Below are 21,594 nucleotides of genomic sequence, written 5' to 3'. Positions count from 1 at the left end.
GGTCACGTGATTTATGTTTGGATGCTTGGCAACAGATTCACATATATGATAGTTGCAGTATCCTGGGGTCATGTGATCATCTTTTGCGACCTTCTGACAGGCAAAGTAAGTGGGGAAACCAGATTCATTTAACAATGGTGTTAGTAATTTAACAACTGCAGCAATTCACTTCAAATGTGGCAAGAAAAGTCAAAATGGGGCAAATCTAACACATTTCTCAGTAATATAAATTTTGAGCTCAATTGTGGTTGTAACTTGAGGACTACCTGTAGTAACATGGAAGAACATAATGTTGGTGTCTTGGATAGAAGCATAGCAGGCAAGATTTGGAGGGATCAATTTATTGGGATGTTGATTGGAGACAGGTGTAAGGCACCAGCTGATGGTAGTAAAAATCAGTGACATCAGATGGGAGTCTCTCACTCAAAAGAGGTTTTGTAGCATTAATCTAATTCACACATTCGTATGTCTCCTATAATTCCCATCTCTATCTCTCTATCTCTCTATCTCTCTATCTATCTATCTATCTATCTATCTATCTATCTATCTATCTATCTATCTCACGTAGTTGACTCTTAAGCATTGTGTACAAAGTTAAACAACACAAAAATGATGCAACAAAGGATCAAAGCAAAAAAATTATAAAAAATTAAAAACATTAAACATAATATGCAGAAGGGCAGATTCAATTTCCCTGGTAATAAAACCCTTTGTAGGCTCCATATCCATGCTATTGGATCCCAGGTCACATGGAAAAGCCATGTTTTCAGATCTTTCTGGAAGGTCAGCAACATCAGTTTGGGATTTGCTGCTTGTTTCTATGCAGTAGTTTAGTTTTCATTATGGCATTGAAGAACATTCTCAAAAATTAGGCAGAATTTAGGAAAGAAATGTTCCTATCATTAGGAGAAAATGAACAGAGCCATGGTAAAAATTGTTAAGGGGTGTGCAGAGCAACCCTTGAGTTATTAAGGACATGTACATACAAACAGGATATTGCAGTAGATATGAGTAATTATCCAGTCACACACAGAGGTACATTAAAGTGCATATAGTGTTTACTTTAAAAAACAACAGTTCAAATAAACAGTCGAGGTCATACATGTTCAAATCAGTCAATCTCTAGAAGTACAATAACCTTTTTACCAGTTTGTCTTTGTCATATACACTCAACAAAGATATTACAGCTTACAAACAGAATATGTTGGCTTCTTTATATATTACCAACCCAACTGTTTGGACAGAGTACTAACATTCTACACTTTGGGTAGGCTAATATATAACACTTTACATTCTCAAATTATAGCTTTCACAGCATTCTTTATGCTTAATAGAACCTTGAACATTTGTAAATTGATCTACAATATTGTTTTCAGTCATATGATATTACAACTTAATCAATTTACTTTGTAAATTTAAATACCTCAACTCAATATGTATCAATCTTGTTTAGTAGCTATACTAATTGCTGGTCCTCATATACAGTAAACTGATCCTGTATAGTAATTCCTATATCTTTTAACAATTGCTTATAATATATTAATTCCGTACACATTAAGGACAAACATGAAAATTCCGCTTCCATAGTAGATAAACGGATATGTTTTTGCCTAACAGATTCCCATCCAACCAACCATTATCACCATACCAGATGTAGATTTGCGTCTTATTGTATCAGTGGCAAAAATTGCATCAGCATATGCAGTTAATACCAGTTCAGACCTCGGTTCGAAATACAATGAATAATGTATGTTTCAAATATCTGATTATTTGCTTAGCTGCTTGCCAATATCTTTCATTTGGTTCATTATTATATCTAGCCAATTGGTTAACATTGCACGAGATATCTGGTCTAGACCAAATGGTGGTGTTAATTTTATCAAATACAGAATAGATTAATTGATAAACTGATTAGGTAATATTCTTAGCTAAAATAAGCCCTAAAATAGGATTCATACTATAAAAAATGGTATTTCAATCACTTCCAAATCTGAAAGATTCTACCCCCATCCATGTCTATACACAGTTTACCTTGCATTTTGTCCCATTTTTGAGAAATAAGACTTCCCACAATTCCTTTGTTAAATGTAACCTATAGCCATCAAAGGAAAATTCACCTTCTAGATTAATTGGTGGTGCCTTGTTTAAAAAGCTGGATGATATATTAGTGTGAATATTCCAAGTAGGCTACTGTATTGATTGAACATCCTGTATTGAAGATAATGAAAGTTTGCCAGAAAAAGAAATTACTATCTTATTGAGGTAATACAAATACTGTAACCGAACAGAAAGCCTCGAAAATGGTAGAGATGTTTGTTGCTGAAATGCAATGTTGAACTATAGCCCTGTTGATTTTTAGTTGTTGTTTTGGAGCAGATGCCATTCTTTCATATTTTTATTGATCTTTACTATATTCTTTAATTGCAGATGATAACACAGATGTTGGTGAAGAAGACAGCTTCCTAGGCCAGACATCAACAAATGTCAATCCTCCATCTACGTTCAGTTATTTCTCTCAAATTCCTAGCAGTAGTGATCCCTTTGGAAGCATTGGACAACCACCTTTAGGGGGGGCAACGTCAACCCAAGCTGGGACATCTGTTTTCTCTAAACCTCCAGTTTCTTTGCCTCTTCTGCCTTCATCACATGATGGGCCAAATGTATTTTCAGCTTCTGCTTCCAAATCACAGTCTTTTAATACTCCGTCTACTTCAGTACAAGGAATTGGAACTTATCAAACACCTCAGCAAAGTGGTCCTCCACCAGGAGTCTTTTCAACACCACATCAGGGAGCATCACAACAAGGTTATAACCCCTATCGTCATACTACCTTAAGTAGTAAAGCCAATCCTTACATCACTCCCCCACAGCTGCAACAGACGCAAGCACCTGCCCAGAGTCTTCAGCCTTCACCTTCTGTACCATCTATGCAGAAGTATTCAACTCCTGCAGGACCAATGCCACCGGTAGGAAGATTACCTTTCAATATGTTGCAATTACTATAAAAAAAGTTAAGGACTTTATATTGTAGTTTGTTGCTTCTCTTAACAATTATTGTTTCACTCTTTCACATCTTCTAGGAGCTCAATAAGAATGATTTATGATTTGCTGAATATGTTTTGTGACTCGATTTAACCGAGAAAGGAAAATTTAGACATAAATGAACAAAAGCATTTGAGACAAATGTTGCCCTTAAAATAAAGTTATATGCATTTGCTATCTTGGCCTTTGATTATTATTTTGTGTGAAAACAAAAATGAAATGTTTTTGATTTTAGGAATTTTTGACAATTATATCAAGTAAACAGTTAATACTTGCTTAATTTATTGGTCATATCTGAATGTAAAATATTTGCAAAACTGATTAGTTTTTGTATTTAATTCAATAACTTTTGAAAATTATACTGAATAGAATTTTGATTAGGACTCAATTGTGAAACCTAATGTCTTCCACCTAGATCAAGTTTGAAAATATACAAAATTAAGACACTTATTCCCTTATTGCTTTTTCTTGCTAAATTGATTCAAAATCTATAATAATAATAATGTATTTTTGTAATTCAAAATGGAATGAATTTCATTACTTTATTACCTTTATTTTATTATCTTCAATTTTATTTTTATTTCTAAATGTATATAATTAAGACCTTTATATAAATATCAAGTAAAACTTTGAAATATTAAGGAACTTCTCCTTCTCATCTTTTTTTCATTCCAGTCAGCCCTATTACCTCAGACATCTATGTCAGCAGGTCCACTTGTGAAGGCACCACCTGTCTTATTACAAAACCAGTATGAACCAGTTCAGCCACATTGGTTTTACTGTAAGGAAGTGGAAAACAAGGAGCTATGGATGCCATTCAGTGATTTAGATTCTGCAACTTTAGAGAAGGTTTATAATTCTGGTAAGACTTAAGGTTGTTCTTCATTAATAATTTGTGCTTTTGGACATGAAGAGAACACACAAACATATAATCTGCAGATCATTTTTACAGTGAACTATTATTTGCATATATTTAAAGACTTTTTTTCAGTGAAAATAGGTGACCTGGTAGATTCTTGTTTGGAGACAAAGTTTCTTCAGAAACTCTAGATCAGTGATGGCAAATCCTTTTTTCTTCAATTGCCGAAAGCGCTCACATGGCCACATCCATAATTCAATGCCATCCTGCTCCCTTGCTCCCTGCGCATCCATGCACAACCCCCCCCCCCCGAGGCTTTCTTGAGGCCATCCAGAGACCGGAAATGGCCCATTTCTCGACTTCAGAGGCTTTCTTGGAGCCTGGCAAGGGCAAAGACAGCCTCTCCTGCCCCCGGACCCCCTCCGGAGGCCAAAAACGCCCTGGCAGATGCCTTCTGGTGGCTGAAAACTTTCCAAGAGCCTCTGTGTGAGCCGTGTACTTACCTGGCAACCAAAACAGGCTACGTGGAGACTCCTGAGAGCAGAAGGGACAACATGGGTGGGGCTGGCCTAAAATCAGCCGGCCAGCACACATGTGCATGCTGGAGCTGAGCTAGGACAATGGCTCGCATGTCCACAGATATGACTCTGCATGCCACCTGTGGGACACGTGCCATAGGTTCGCCATCACAGCTCTAGGTGCTGTTTTGCTTTTCCTAATATTTTCTGAGAACTGCCCTGGAAATGATCAAACTGAGTATTTCTTACATATGTTATAGCTCAAAGAGTAATAAAAAACAGCAACTTGTTAAATATAGGTATACTATATACATTTTTACCTGTTCTAGTACAGTATTTGATTCGTATAAGTGATCCTGATGACAATTATTCATGTAATCAAGATTAAGCTGCCAATTCTATGAGAGATTTTTGTTCACTTACCCTCCCCCCCTTTCCCTTTTAACAAGTTTACTAGGGAAGTTTACATAAAGATATATTTGAATAATGAGGAGCAATTCTGTCAAGATTCTTCAGAGAAAACTCTCTAGTCATTTCAAAATAACAAGATTTGATACTGAATACTTCATCACTCAAAGAGGATTTCCCCATAGTTTTCAGATTATTTTCCTGTTTCTCTCTACGGTATCTACATAACTTTTCTATTCTATTCTATTCTATTCATGCTGGTTTATTTTGTACATTGTCTGATTCTGACATCACCAATGAAAAAATGGAACAACTGTCGAAAGAGATTCAACATTAAATCTAGAAAACATTAAATCTAGAAAACTTTAGTTAAACTTTAGAAGCTTTAGTTCAGAAACGATAGAACTCGAAGCTTTCTCATTTCATGTACACTGACAGCATATGCACAAAAAACAAATTCCTTGTGTGTCAAATCAAACTTGGTCAATAAAGAATTCTTTTCTGTTCCGTTCCATTCCATTCTATTTCCAGTATTCACAGGTTAGATGTCAAAGGGATAAAGCTTAATAAAGTAAGAACTTTTTTCTTAATCTTTAGTGCAACCTGATCCGGAGAGTGTAGTCTTGAGTACTGATGGAGGACGTTATGATGTCTATTTATATGACCGTGTGAGAAAAGCTGTATATTGGGAAGAACAACAATCTGAAGTTAGACGATGTACTTGGTTTTATAAGGGAGATAAGGACAGCAGATTTATTCCTTATACGGAGGATTTCAGTGAAAAACTAGAGGTGAGTATTTTTTAAAAGGAAAGCAAAAAGGTTAACTGTAGGTTTTTTAAAAAATTCCAAATTTAAAAGTAAAATTTCTTTTGAATAATAAGATAATGATGTGCTACACATCCATATCATTATCATCAGTTCCTTTGGTGTGAAGCGCATAGGGCAGCAAGCTTTTCCCAATGAATCTATTTTAAAAACCATTTTATTACTTTGTGCCTATGAGTTATAAAAATGTTGCTGTAATATTAATTTTAAACCAAAATCTTAGTATAAAGTAAAAAATGTTGGAAATTGGGTTTTATATTTTTTTTAAAAAATGCAACATTACTTTATACTGAATAGATTCTATGTAGCCTCTCTCTATACCTACATATACATACACACATACATATATACATTCATACACACACACACACATACATACACACACACACACAAGGACGACTAATGTGATCTGTCTAATGACTAGCTGGGTGGGCGTGACTAGGTGGTCATGTGACGGGGTGGGCATGGCCAACTTGATGTTTTATGGAGGGGTACCTCACTTGTCTCTACTTGATCCTTCCCTTTCAACCACTCCTTCCCTTGCACCCGGGCTCCTTAGGGAGGAGTTGTTGGAGTTAAGCAGCCACCATGAGAAACAGCTTGCTCAGTTCAAATTGGGTCTGACCGAAGAGGAGGCTCAGGAGAAACACCTCACTGAGGACTACGAGCATAGGCTTTCCAAGCATAGGGAAGACCTGGGGGAGTGCAAGGCCAGATACTGGCGCCTGGAGGCTCAGTAGGTTCAGATGGTCAGCCAGTTCCAGGCCACAATGTAGTCCCATTGGAACAAGGCCCTCCGGGTCTTCGCCACCAGTGTCGCTTCTCTCTAGCCTTTGCCCAAAGCCCTGCACCAGAAGGCTGAAGCATACCTCAAGTCGGGGTTTTCTGCCCCCCCTCCAACCCACACAAAAAGACCCTGAAGGAGATTATCTCTGCCGCAACACAAGCGTTCATTGCACCTATCTGGCCCAGTGACCATAGTTTGAGAATCCCTGATTTAGTGCAATATAAAAAATGCAGATAATTTTTCTGCAGACCACCAAAAATTTTCATGGACCACTGGTTGGTGATTACTGATTTAGAACACAATAGGCATGAAAACACTATGGAAAAAACATCTTGGTGTTTCTAGTTTTAATTATATTTAAATAGTGATTGCCTTTAGAAATTTGATTAATTGGTAGGAAATGCAGTGTCTTTATCCACAAATTGTGGGAACAATTTGAGGTTTAATATTACAAATGAAATTAAATTGTGCTCTTGTCCCTTTTTCCTTGGATGTGGTTTCTTGATATTCAAGTTGTATCATTTATATTTGTTGTAGGCTGAATATAGGAAAGCTGTTACCACAAATCAATGGCATCGGCGATTAGAATTTCCAGGTGGAGAAACTTTCGTTATGCATAATCCTAAGGTAATGAGAATGTTCCTTAATTAGATACTCTAGAGCAGTGGTCCCAAACTTTTTTCCACCAGGGACCAGTTTCAGCAAGACAATTTTTCTATGGCCCGGTGGGGGCGGAAAGGGGTGTGGTTGGGGCAGGATTAAGCATGGGGGTATAGCTTATAGTTCCATTGCCTCTCTTTCCTCCCCTCCTTTTTAATTTTGCAGGGGAGCTGAGGTGACAGAGGGTGGAAGGGTAGGAGGGGGCGGTTTCCTGTCTCTTTCCCCTCCCGTTCATTCGGGACCGCTGTTTGCCTTGAGCCGAGGTGGTCCACCTGAGGGAGAAAACCTTTGCTTGCTTGCTTCCTTCCTTTCAGAGGACATCCCCCCCACTTCCCACTCCAGCTAGGATTGCAGCAAGGAATCCCAGAGGGGAGGGAGGTGCCTCCAAGGACACAGTCGCCTTCCTTTGCGATCGATGCCTTCTTGGAGCGCCCACCACTGCCAGGTCCGGTAATTTTCTTGCTGCAAGGAATCCTTCCAAAAGAAAATTACCGGAGCTGGTAGTGGGGGCTTCATGGTCACACACACACCCCTGGCTTTGCTCCCAACCAGGCCCCCGGGAATAGGGTGGAGGAGCCCAGCAAAAAAAGAGCTGCACAATGCCAAAGCCTTTCCATCTGAGCTGCAGGCAGAGTGAGGGCTTCGCCAGGAGGAAATAGACCACTTTCGACATGGGAAGAAAGACAGGAAAGGAAGCAAGCAAGCAAGCAAAGGTTTTCTCGACCCGAGGCCCAACGGCGATCCCGAGTGAACGGGAGGGGAAAGACAGGAAACAGCTTGGCACTTGGCGGCTCCACAGCAGCTGCTGACTCTGCGGACCGGTGCAACATGCCCCGCGGCCCAGTATTGGTCCGCGGACCGGCAGTTGGGGACCCCTGCTCTAGAGGACATCAGTAATGTTTTGGAAGATGATCACTTTGGAAGATGATCATAATTGCACACAGAAGCAGGAGCCTGTTTGTACAAAAGGGGAAAGTTGAAATTCTTCAGGTAGTTTGGGGTAGTTTTAAGGATGTATTTAAGGAAGAGAATTGGAATGGTTTGACTGCCAGAGGTCTCCTATTACAATGTCCATTCTTAATACCCTGAAATGTAACAACATTGGAAAAAAATTGCCAACACTCGATTAGTTTGAAGTGATTGGAAAGCAGGCTGCTAAAATTCCACTAGTTTGGAGATGTGTGAAACTGTTCCTATTTAGGGCCTAAAATGATACCATTTTGCTTTTTAAAGAGCAGTTAATCATAATTGTCCAATCACCCTACTTTAAGGGATAGCTGATCCATCTTAGAGTCAGCCTTATCTACGTTTCCTGGTAAAATACATAGGAAAATCCCAATGGGGAGTAAATCAAATCAGGGTTATGGTTAGGTCTCCATGAATTTGGACAGCAAAATTGGACATCTCCAATGGATTTATAGTTTGTTGGTATGCTCAGGGTTGTGTTAACTTTTAAGCCAGCATTATCTACTTTCCCCAGTGAAATACATGGGAAAATTCTTTTGAGAAGCCAAATTTACCTAGGGCTAGGGTTAAGTGTCTACGAATTCTGATATCAAAATGGACATCTCCAATGGATGTATAGTGCATTGGTATGCTTAGGAGGGTGCTGAATTCTGAAAGCTGCTTTATTTAAATTTCCTGATAAAATACATGGGGAAATCCCATTGGAGGGAATCTCATTAGATCTCCAAGAATTTGGACATTGCCAATGGATTTGTAGTGTTTCACTATGGTTAGTATGGCACTTTTGTGCCAATATTATCTACTTTCCTTGTAAAATATATAGAAAAATCCTACTGAGGCACCAATCCATTTAGGTTTATGTTTCCACGAATTTAGGTAGAAAAATTGACATTATCAATGAATTTGCAGTACCTATGAATTTAATCCACCTAAGCAAAGCTTAGGTGTAATATTCATTGCATGTTAAATACTGATTTTGCACTGTTATACCGATTTTATCTCAGGTTATAGTTCAGTTCCAGCCTTCTTCAATACCAGATGAATGGGGCACTACACAAGATGATCAGACCAGACCAAGAGTGGTTAAACGGGGAATTGATGATGATCATGAGGATATTCCAGATGGTAAGTTGTACAGAATTTCACACAAAATGTTTCTTACAGTCTCTTGCTTTTCCTCGCATGCTGGGATTATTTATTCATTCATTCATTCATTCATTCATTCATTCATTCATTCATTCATTCATTCATTCATTCATTCATTCATTCATTCATTCAATTTATATGCCACCAAATTCCTTCCGGACTATATATGTTTTGGCTAAAATATATTGGCTTCCAGCAAATTTCTGAATATTGACTGTATAGATCAGTGATGGCAAACCTTTTTTTCCTTGGGTGCCAAAAGAGTGTGCACGCAAACTATTGCGCATGCACGAATGCCCACACTCATAATTCAATACCTGGGGAGGGCGAAAACAGATTTCCCCGCCCTCAGGAGGCTCTCTAGAGGCTGGAATGTGTTTCGCCCTGCCTAGGTTCTAAAGATTTCCCTGGAGCCAGGGAGACTAAAAATGCCCTCCCCCATTCCCCCGGAGGCTCTCAGGAAGCCAAAAACACCCTCCCAGAGCCTCTGTGTGAGCCAAAAAATCAGCTAGCCGGCACACATATGTTGGGGCTGGGCTAGGGCAACGGCTCATGTTCCAGCAGATGTGGTGCCGTGTGTCACCTGTGGCACCCATGCCATAGATTCGCCATCACTGGTATAGATGCTGGTAATGAGTAAGGCTGCTTTCTGGAATAGATAGAAACACTTTTCCTCTGGTATTTATCTCGCGATGACCGAAAGGCGATTGCCTCATTTTGAGATCACAAGTTAAGGGATGCCTTAAAATGCCTTCAAAGTTGAATATAAAAACATTGCAAATATATAGAAATAGTTAAACTGGAAAGTTTGTCTTGTAGTATTTATGAATATAACTGATGGTATTTATTTTTATTTTTAAAGGTGAAGTGTCTCAAATTGATCATTTGGTATTTATGGTCCATGGAATTGGCCCAGTCTGCGATCTGCGTTTCAGAAGCATTGTTGAATGTGGTAGGATTATTTTGAGTATGGATACAGGAATGCATATGAAGCATATTTCCTTGTTCCTTTTTTCAGCTAGTAGGTTACTGTGTAGTGGTTCTTAAACCTTTATTTAGTTTGTAAAATCACTTAGTCTAATACACTAAAGCATTTAGACTGGTCTAAATTGGATTTCAAATTACAGCAGTTGTTGCATCAGAAATCTAAACATACAAATTAAATTTCCATGTGGTTAAGAAGATAATGGAATGAATAAACTGCTCTAAAGGTATAATCCTCTTAAATGGTATTCAAATAAATATGTTAGTTTTAAAAGCTATTAGTGAAAGAAAACAGAATTATGAACTATTATTGATAGTATTTAGAAGTCAAGCTTTCTTATCAGGAGAGATGAAAAGTGGTAAATTGCTTCTGATGCTTTATCCAAATCTATTTATTTATTTATCTAAATCAACTGCATACATATTTTCTAATGGCTTGGAAGGTGAACACCTATTCTTTTACAAGTCCACCTGCAGAGTTTGGATATTTATTTTCAGAAATTAGAAATTCTGTTTGTATGTACATAATTACTATAAACTTCTTCAATTAATGTTAGTCGTATGACACCATTATTACTTTTCTCCCTTTTTAAAAAGTTGATGACTTTCGGACAGTATCCCTGAAATTGCTGCAAACACATTTTAAAAAATCGATAGAAGATCATAAAGTGAGTAGAGTCGAATTCCTGCCAGTTCATTGGCACAATGCTTTGCATGGAGATGCAACAGGAGTAGATAGGTAGGTCTACTGTACTCACATATTTTAAGAAAGTAGAATTGTTCTTTGATTATTGATTACTCTCTCAAAGTTGACCAGTTGTGATTTTTGTGTGTAATTTGGGTGAGTATTTAGAATTACTAAATGTTGTTACTTATGGATAAGTTTCATATACTGATAATTTATATCATATTAACCTTTTCATTAGAATAAAAAAGTAGTGATTTTCCTTAGCATTTTTTCTGTTTTCATAATAGCATTTTATTGTATTATAACTAATTTGTCTGAAATAAATCAAAGTTATAACATAGTTTTTAAATTAGCTTGATCCAACTGTGTTTAAGGCTGATCACACTTTAGAACTTGTACAAGGAAGGGGAAAATAAAAAAATAGATTTAATAACTCTTGTTCTTGTCATACTGAATATTTGGTAATTGTAATATTTGAATCCAACCAGTGTGATTCCTTCAATATTTGAACCAGCCATTCTGGGATAATAGAGCTAAATGACTGTTGCACTAGCTAAGTGTTTTTAAATAATTCATCTGAGATTATGAAAGTGCAAATTGTGGTATGACAAAGTGATATACTGTGGCATACTTCATATCACTATGTTTAACAACATGCAGGCTCTTTAATAATCTGTTTATGGTGTAAGAAGGGAATAGATTTGTTTCTGTCTGGTATATTGATTAGATTCATTCGTTCTTTCATTCATTCTCCACTTTTATTATTTTTTATAATTAATTGAAGATTAAATAATACTCGTTTGTCCTATTTTCTTTATAACAATAACCTTGTGAAGATGGATTAGGTCAAAAGACAGTAACTGGCCCAAAGTCACTCTGCTGGTTTTCTTACCTAAAGCGGGACTAAAATTCACAGATCTCAGTTTCTAGCTTGGAGTCTTAGTCGCTAGACCAACTAGTGCATCACATACTGCATTCATAGTTTGCCTAACTATGGGTTATTGCAGTGTTTTCCCAACCTTGGCAACTTGAAGATATTTGGACTTCAACTCCCAGAATTCCCCAGCCAGCATTAGCTGGCTGGGGAATTCTGGGAGTTGAAGTCCAAATATCTTCAAGTTGCCAAGGTTGATACAACAGGACACATTTGTGATAATTTAAGTGATGATATCATCAAAGTTAATCTCTACGATGGTGTAACTTTCAATTCAACAGAGGATCATGACTAACAGATTTTTTTTTTCTTAAATGGTCTGTTAAATTGGGGCAAGGCTGTTACAATGGAGTAGAGAATTTACAAGGAGGATAACATCATAGTAAGCACAGTTGCTTTATAGACTTGAAAAATTATTTGTGAAAATTACTTTGGCAATTTTTACTCTCAAATTTCTTAGTTTGAGCAAAGTTTATTTGTAATGACTTTTTAATAACCCGTGTAATTATGTTTTTCAAGGAAAATTAAAAAAATAACATTGCCAACTATTGGACGCCTCCGACACTTCACCAATGAAACTCTACTTGATATCCTGTTTTACAATAGCCCCACTTATTGCCAAACAGTTGTGGAGAAAGTAACAGTTGAGATGAACGATCTTTATGCACTGTTCATGAGCAGAAACCCTAACTTTAAAGGAGGAATCTCTGTTGCTGGCCACAGTTTAGGTAATGCAATGTCTTAATATGATGATTATTTCAATATACCATTTTTATTGAATAACTCTTGAGAACTTTGTCTAAATGGGGAGTTTAATTCTTGAAGTTGTACAGTGTTCCCTCGATTTTCGCGGGTTTGAACTTCGCGAAAAGTCTATACCACGGTTTTTCAAAAATATTAATTAAAAAAATACTTTGCAGTTTTTTCCCCCTATACCACGGTTTTTCCCGCCCGATGACGTCATATGTCATCGCCAAACTTTCGTCCGCCTTTAATAAATATATATTTTTAATAAACTTTAATAAATAAACATGGTGAGTAATAATCTAAATGGTTGCTAAGGGAATGGTAAATGGTAATTTAGGGGTTTAAAGTGTTAAGGGAAGGCTTGTGATACTGTTCATAGCCAAAAATAGTGTATTTACTTCCGCATCTCTACTTCGCGGAAATTTGACTTTCGCGGGCGATCTCGGAACGCATCCCCCGCGAAAATTGAGGGAACACTGTAGTTAGATTTTTGTCCTGGAAATATCTCTAGTATCCTGACATTATGAATATCTGTTCTGTTTTGTTAGGCAAAGGGAAGGTTGAGAAACATACCTTAGAGCAGTGTTTCCCAACCTTGGCAACTTGAAGATATCTGGACTTCAACTCCCAGAATTCCCCAGTCAGCAAATGCTGGCTGGGGAATTCTGGGAGTTGAAGTCCAGATATCTTCAAGTTGTCAAGGTTGGGAAACACTGCCTTAGAGATCAATGTGGAATTACTGTTTAAATTCAGACTGTTTAGATATCTCAAAATTATACTTCTAACAACAGAGTTTGTATCTTCTAGGATCTTTAGTTCTATTTGACATACTGTCCAATCAGAAGGATTGGACGTCTGCAGTTAATTCTACTCCTGTTGCTTCCAATGGTGCTGTGAAAAATGTGACAGATGACCAGCAGGTATTTGTATTACCAAACAATTTTCCTTAATATTTGTTTGATTGCTAACCCCACCCCCTCAAACGATCACTGCAATATTCAAAACATTAGAAATATGTAATCTAATCAAATTACACAGTACTGCTATTATAATTTACTGAACCTGTTCTTCCAAATATACATGATTTTTTTAACAAATAGGGTTGCTTTCTCTCAGAAATGATCAGTTCATAAGGATGGTTACACTGTATTAATCAAGAGAAAACATTTTCGATAGGCCAACATATGCATACATGGTGTATGCTAATTAATCATGTTTCCTCTGTCTGTATTTTTCTTTAGAATCTTAGCTTTTATAGTTAAAGAGAATTATGTCATAAATAGTTGTATTGTTGCTATTGCAGAATACAGTATATATATTTCTCTGTATGACTTTTTATGATCCTTTAATGCCGTTGATAGTTAATTCTAATTAGTGCTTAACCCCAGTGTTTTTCTAAATATAAACTAGATATTCTGCAATCTAGGTTGGGCTTCTATTTGTGACATGGTGGATTGAAGTGAGCACCAAACATACATACACTTGCTCTATGACATTTATTTTTCAGCTATTCACATTCATTAGTAAATGATTTATTTTGACTTTCCTTTGGTTTTAAATTTTATAAGCTAATGCAGTTTTTTTTCCTTTCAAGGCATCACTGAATTCTAATCCTGCTGCTTGCCTACTGTCTCATTTAAATGATGAACATGGAAATCATGATGATGATGATGATGATATTCCAACCTTACAAAGAACTTTGGAAACACTTAGTTTGTCAGAGTATATCAGTACTTTGGAAAAGGAGAAGATTGACATGGAATCTCTGGTATAGTAAAACTTAAAAAATACTGTGGCTTCTTGGAATTCAAAACAACATTCCCATTTTATGCACATCCTGAAATATTTGTTCAGGAATCACTGTTATCCAGAAGTATTTATAAGAATACAATAATATAAAGTTTGTGAACATGAGATCATTACTACCCATCCCCACTTCCTCTTGATTATTCGATGCCTGAAATATTTGCGCTCTCTAAAACAATTTTAGAATAGCACAAAAATAAAAAAATCCTTGGGAAGAATGTGATTTCAGTGTTTGCAGAAAAGTCATATTTTAATGTCAAATGAACATGAATACTTTAGTTCAGTTCAATAGCCAGTTATACTGAATTTAAAAAGACGATAAGAAACACTTGCACAAAACATAGAAGTTGAAGTATACAAATTTCTCAGTGGGCATCACCACGCTTCAGAGTATGTGTTATTAATAAGAAGCAGCTGCATAATTTTTTAGTTTTACAATTTCATGTGGTTTTTGTGTATGTATGTGTGTGTGGGGGAGGGAGTTTGGCTTCCTGTGAAAGCGGATTTCATATTGTCCCTAAACACCAATAAAAGCAGGATCCTCATATTTAGCATTTAACCATCAAGTACTCCATGAAAGCAGTTATATGGCATCACACGTTGCCAAATGCCATTTTGCTGGAGTTGGCATTGGTATTGACCTAGTGAAGGCATTAAGCTCTTTGACTGAAGGATAAGCCAATGTATAAAGTTAATCAATAATTGATTTATTACTGTATTCTATTTTTATATTGTTGTAAGCCGCCCTGAGTCCCATTGGGATTGGGCGGCATAGAAGTTGAAACAAACAAACAAACAAACAAACAAACAAACAAACAAACAAACAAACAAACAAACAAACAGATCCCAGGAGACTATATGCTTGAATTAGAAAACATGGATTACATTCTTTGGTGTATAAAGGAGTCATTGGAATGAGTATTTAGGTCAACAGAATCTGTAGCTTTTAACCTGTGATAAGAGTTGGGCAGGAAGTAAGAGAGATCCTTTCAAAATACTTGTTGAAGTTTCATGATCAGTGGCCAGGAATTTTGAGAAAGAGTTGAACTGCAATTGGCATTAGATGTTTACTGATATGTTAGGGACCAGTATCCTGGCAAGTTGAAACTGAGAAATGAATTGCCTATGCCTTTGTCACTGCCACTCCTGTAGTTAAATTATCCAAATTAAACTCTTGAGATCGGAAAGAGCTTGATTTAAATTATTGAGTCTTTTCAAAATAGTAATATGTTGCTTTAGAGTTGAGAGGATGTAGAAAAACTAAAGCCTAATTTCTGGAGATAAATTAAAATGAATTAAAAACTAAAATTAAAACCCAAAATAACAGTGCTGCAACTACACAGTTATCACAGTGGTAAGCTGAATAAAAATGATTCATTGGTCACGATAACCTACATTACTTAGGATTTTTCTGTGATGACATTTGGGGAATAATATATTTGGTTTATAGTATTGGTTTTTAACATGTATTTTGATCTATTTTTATAACCTCTGGCTCCTATTGTTTTCAATCTACAAAGCAAGAATAAATGTGGGGAAATAGCTGTTCTTTCAATTACACAGACTTGGTTATACTGGGGGTATCTTGACTTGCCTCCCAGGATTCATGGTAATTGTCACCAAAGCATATATGAGTCCTTGATTAACAACTACAATTGATCCCAACATTTCTGTTGTTAAGTGATACATTTGTTAAGTACATTTTGCCTTATTTTGCAACCTTTCTTGACACAGTTGTTAAGTGAATCACTACAGTTATAAGCTGAATCTGGCTTTGCCATTGACTTTGAAGGCTGTAAAAGGGGGATCACATGATCCCAGGCCACTGCAACCATCATACATACAAGACAGGTGGCAAACATCTGAATTTTAATCACGTGACCTAGGCAATGTTGTAGCAGTTGTAAGCATCAAAACCAGTCATAATTCACTTTTTTTCCGTTGCTGTTGTAATTTTGAATGGTGACTAAACTTTGTAAAACAAGAACTACTTGTGCTACCAAAATGTTTATACGTCTTTTTGTAATTAACCAGCTATGAGGAAATGTATTTGTATTTTTTTTAAATGAAGAATACCACATTTGATTTCCCTCATTTTATTTTGAAAGTTGCTGTGTACAATTGATGACCTGAAGGAAATGGGAATACCTCTTGGGCCTCGGAAGAAGATAGCAAACTTTGTAAAAGACAGAGCAGCCAAACAGGTGGGAAGTTTTGCTTTGGGAAGCTATCTTACTGAGCCTCCCTTTGTCTCTCAATATTAACATTTCATCTCAGAAATGTGATGAAATACAAAATAAGCAGGTGATAACATATTTTACTGACCCTATATGTGAAATAAATACCTTTTGTCAAAGTATTATGAACAAATATTTAACATTTAGCTCCTAGTTAGAATTTTTGTATTTGAAACCCTGAGAGCCAGTTTGGGGTAATGGTTAAGTGGAAAGCCATGAAAAATTTTACCAAGAAAACTGCATGGATTTAAACCTTTAAATCTATAGAGAGAATGACAGTAGGGAGGAAAGAGAAAACTGCTTTTTACCTTCATTTTTGTAATTGATTTATCTTTATCTTTGGATTATAAATAATCCATCAGAAAAGCAAAATGAGGCAAGTAGAGATTCATTAGAACAATTGATAGAAAAAGAAATTAGCCACAAATATAGAAAACATTTGAATAATGGAAAAATTGAAGATTTTTTATGGCATCTTAGGAGAAAAATTAAGTGCATTTTAATGTGAAAATGTTAGCAAGTAAAGCAGAAATAATACACAGCTGAAAAAGGATGTAGACAATTTGGCTCTCCTGGAATTGAAAGAAACATTTGAAAAAAGAATTCTGTCTGATATTTTGAGCAGTTCCAGAGGATCCTGAAGAAAAGACCATTGAACCTCTAACAAAATTAGTGTGTGTGTGTGTGTACAAATACAAATTTACATATTTAAGAGAAATTCTTTGATTCTTCCGTTTTTAAAAATATTTGTTTCAATAGGAACAAAAAAAGGCATTACTAGAGAAAAAGGCTGCAATGGAAGAAGTTGCTCAGATAGTTAAGTTTTCTCCAGCTGCTGCATCTTCAGAACCTGCCATTCCACAGGAGACATCCAAACGAAAACGCCCATTTGGAACATCTGTTTCAGCTGCAAACATAGACTATGAGTTTTTTGAAATGGGAACAGGCCAGGTACGATATATATGCACATGGTTTGCTATGAACCTACTCATAGAGCATCAATTTCACATAAAACTCTTACAGTGAAAAGCATTTTGCAATTTGCTGTTTCCAAAATCAAGTTTGTTATGCCCAGTCTGGGGATACATGTAATAGGCTGAAAGTGAAGTAGCTGACATACAAACATATTATTATTCCTTATCTTTTTAACAATAAAATACTTTCTGTGTTATAGGTGTCTGTGGTATACAACACGCTTGAATTTGAACCAGATATTTTCTTTGCTTTGGGTTCGCCAATTGGTGTATTTCTCACTGTAAGAGGAGTGGAAAAAATTGATGAAAGCTACAGACTGCCAACCTGCAAGGGATTTTTTAACATATATCATCCGGTTAGTGAGAAAAACAGGTTTTCAATTACATTTAGTGAAAGTAATATTGTATCTTACATATTTATAGTCTAAGTGTACCTTTTTTGAGAACTAAGAAAATTTATTTGTATGGCATTAATTTCTGTCATATTTTTTCGTATTTTATATTTTTAAAAGATTGCATTTTTTATTTAGGGTTAGAGAGAAAAGTGAATGTTTGAAATCATGCAAATCAGAGGAACTTCAGAATTTTACAAGGGTAGTCATTAACTTACAATCATTTGTTTAGTTACCATTCCAATTTACAGTGGCACTGAAGAAAATGACTTATGTCTGGTCGTTATGACTACAACCTTCTTAGCATTCCCATAGTCACTTGATAAAACTTGTGTACTTGGCAACTGATACGTATTTGTGATAGTTGCAATGTCCTGGGATCATGTGACTGCCATTTGTAACCTTCCCAGTCATCTTCTAGCAAGGAAAAGTCAATGGGGAACCCCAAATTTACTGAATGACCACATGAATCATTTAACAGTGGCAGTGATTTGTTTAACCACCTCCGCCACCTCAAAAAGGTTTGTAGAACTGGATGTGACTCATTTAAAACCACCTTGCTTAACAACAGAAATTCAGATCCCAATTGTGGTGTGTAAGTCGAGAATTACATGCACTTTTATATTGGATTGTCTACTTTTTGATTTATTAAGTATTTTGGGGTGAATTAGTTTGAGGTGAAAAGAGCCATTGTGGCGCAGTGGTTAGAACGAAGCATTGCAGACTAATTCTGCCAACTACGAGCAGTTTGATTGTGACTAGTTCAAGGTTGACTCAGCCTTCCATCCTTCCAAGGTCGGTAAAATGAGGACCCAGATTGTTGGGAACAATATGCTGATTCTGTAAACCGCTTAGAGAGGGCTAAAGCACTATGATACGGTATATGAGTCTTAAGTGCTATTGCTATTAATATCTTGAATATTTTGTTGCTAAGGAGGAGCTGCCTTCTCTTTTTCAAATGACAAAGATCTATTTATCTTCCTATTCTAGTTCTCTGAAACTACAGATAAAAACTCTATGCTTCTTGTAAGCATGAACAGAGAATGTTACATTTAATAACTTACACATTATTTGGATTTACTGTATTAATTATTACAGAGGCATTTATTAAACACTGAAAAAAGATGTAGTTACTCAAATTGTGTAGTATTCTATTTGTATGTGTAATTTCCTTGTAAAATGAGTGTGCTATTCTGTAGCATAACTGAGTATTGAATGTTTGAGATCCGATGTTTCATTCTTTGTTTATCAATATTCTAATTATACTTACCGTCATGTGTTTATAAATAAATCAGATCTACAAATAAATAACATGTGAACAAATAGAAATAGAAAAAGTTTTGTTAAGGACTTGATTTTAGATATTGCATCTGTAATCTTTTTCTTTCCCAACTATTTATTTATTTATTTATTAGATTATTAGATTTATTTATTTATTTATTAGATTTGTATGCCGCCCCTCTCCGAAGACTCTGTTGGACCTCTGGCTTCTATTGGGAAGCCAGTCCAGTCTTTTTGTGTGAAACTAGTTGTGCAGTTCTATGTTTAAACTTAAAATTACTTATGTACTGTTTTTTATTATTTAGCTTGATCCAGTGGCATACAGGATAGAACCCATGATTATTTCTGATTTTGATGTGAAACCAGTCCTCATTCCACACCACAAAGGCAGAAAAAGACTGCACCTTGGTAAATAAAACAAATTGAAATATTTTCTAATATGTATGTTATGAAGAATAAACAGAAGAAGGTTGTAAAGAGAGAAAGCAGCAATATACAGTATGTCACAGAAGTGAATACATCCCATCATAATTTGTAAATTTGTAACCAAGACAAATTCCTTGTGTGTCCAATCACACTTGGCCAATAAAAATTCTATTCTATTCTATTCTAAATATTTAAGTATATATTTTAATGTGACAACACTAATGAAATGACACTTAGCTGCAATGTAAAGTAGTGGGTGTATAGCTTGTATAAGAGTGTAAATGTGCTGTCCCCTCAAAATAACGCAGCACACAGCCATTAATGTCTAAGCTGCTGGCAACAAAAGTGAGTACACCCCTAAGTGATAATGTCCAAATGGGGCCCAAAATAGTCAATATTTTGTATGGCTTCACAGAGCTTCACAGGTTGCCATTGGAGTCCTCTTCCACTGCTCTGATGATATCACAAAGTTGGTGGATGTTAAGAGACCTTGTGCACTTCTATCTTCCATCATTTCATCAGTGTTGTCACTTGAAAAGATATACTTATTATTAATCTGATTTACAAAATGTGATGGGGTGAACTCACTTCTGTGACATACTGTATGAAGATATAAAATATTCAGTATCAATTGATTGCACATTGTATGAGAAAAATATTTAATAAAGCTTTCCCTGCAAATTGCTGTTTTCTCCACATTAGTAATCTTGGAGTGATTAGTGGTAAGGAATGCTACTATTTGTAAAAGTGTCTGCCACTTAGCCTGTGTCTTTAACGTGATATCAAAATGTGTAAAGGCAGGAAATGGGTTGTTGAAGTAGAGAATGAATAAGTAATTAAATAAGGCAGAATTAAAGTGGTCATATAAATAGTTTATTGCAACATATCTGTGCAGCGTTAGTAGGCACCTAAGAAGCATAAAGTGAACTAGGTTCAGCTGAAATACAATGATGCTTAACAGTTTGTTTTTTAATTTTGATATGACCTAAACTGTGATCTGCTCTCTATACAAACCCGCCTCCCCCAAATTGACTGCTATTATTATGTACGATTATTTTTTATAAGGGTTTTTAATTATTTTTTAATCATTGGATTTGTATACTATGTACTGTTTTGTTGTGAGCCGCTCCGAGTCCATGGACTGGGGCGGCATACAAATCTAAGAAATTATTATTATTAAATTATTATTAGCATAATTTACTAATATAGTTATTCTTTCTCTTGCCTTTTAATTTTAAGCCGTATTGCTTCTTCACCTTTCTTGATCTTCTTATTTATCATTCATTTTAAAAAATCCCATTTTGTCATAACCAAATGCCGCATAGGAAACAATACTGAGTTGTACAATTTTCTCTAATATCATTATACTTCTCGTATTAGATTTCACAGAATTTTAAGGACTACTTTAAGGCAATTACAGTACTAGTTGGACCTCATCTGAAATTAAGAATCTTGTAAAAATATTGTTGGTTATTTTTCTCTGACCACTACTTGCAGCAAAAAACCCAGTGTTCGCTACACATGGTTACAATTAAATATTTAGTATACTGCAACTACAGGTAGTTCTTGGTTAATAATAATTGGATAAAGAGTTTTGGTTGCTAAGTGATATGGCTAGCCACATAAATTTGATTGATAAATAAATACGGTGATTTTAAATATTAATATTCCAATCTTTAAGGAGCCTGCTTAGATTAATTATGGCTGTGCAGTACTTCAGATCCTGTATTCATTTAATTTATTTTGCATGTGGAGCATCCCAAGGATTTCACAACCCTACTATTAATATAAATGAGAAATTACACCAAGATGATCCATCAGTATACCAGGTTAATAAATATAAATATTTTTAAAATGTGGACAGTGAACCAGATAATGAGTTCAGACTATACAGAGTTACACTAAAGAACGG

At 35.9% G+C, this 21,594-nt stretch overlaps 1 protein-coding gene across 2 annotated transcripts in view; it reads left to right on the top strand.

Annotated features, from left to right (window-relative positions):
* Window positions 1–21,594, top strand: part of SEC23IP (SEC23 interacting protein) — a 38,418-nt gene that overhangs the window by 2,537 nt on the left and 14,287 nt on the right. For both annotated transcript variants that reach the window (XM_070752597.1, XM_070752596.1), the window contains exons 2-15: window positions 2,428–2,966; window positions 3,718–3,904; window positions 5,425–5,618; window positions 6,979–7,068; window positions 9,072–9,192; window positions 10,076–10,165; window positions 10,795–10,936; window positions 12,339–12,547; window positions 13,374–13,486; window positions 14,161–14,334; window positions 16,481–16,576; window positions 17,369–17,560; window positions 17,784–17,939; window positions 19,562–19,664. In XM_070752597.1, coding sequence (XP_070608698.1) covers window positions 2,428–2,966; window positions 3,718–3,904; window positions 5,425–5,618; window positions 6,979–7,068; window positions 9,072–9,192; window positions 10,076–10,165; window positions 10,795–10,936; window positions 12,339–12,547; window positions 13,374–13,486; window positions 14,161–14,334; window positions 16,481–16,576; window positions 17,369–17,560; window positions 17,784–17,939; window positions 19,562–19,664 — 2,406 coding nt within the window. The remainder of the gene's footprint in view (window positions 1–2,427; window positions 2,967–3,717; window positions 3,905–5,424; window positions 5,619–6,978; window positions 7,069–9,071; window positions 9,193–10,075; window positions 10,166–10,794; window positions 10,937–12,338; window positions 12,548–13,373; window positions 13,487–14,160; window positions 14,335–16,480; window positions 16,577–17,368; window positions 17,561–17,783; window positions 17,940–19,561; window positions 19,665–21,594) is intronic.

Source organism: Erythrolamprus reginae, chromosome 5 (genome assembly GCF_031021105.1).
Source record: "Erythrolamprus reginae isolate rEryReg1 chromosome 5, rEryReg1.hap1, whole genome shotgun sequence".
Lineage (NCBI taxonomy): Eukaryota > Metazoa > Chordata > Lepidosauria > Squamata > Dipsadidae > Erythrolamprus > Erythrolamprus reginae.
The sequence above is the reverse complement of the archived record's forward strand: the minus strand, read 5'-3'. Positions and strand labels throughout refer to the sequence as shown.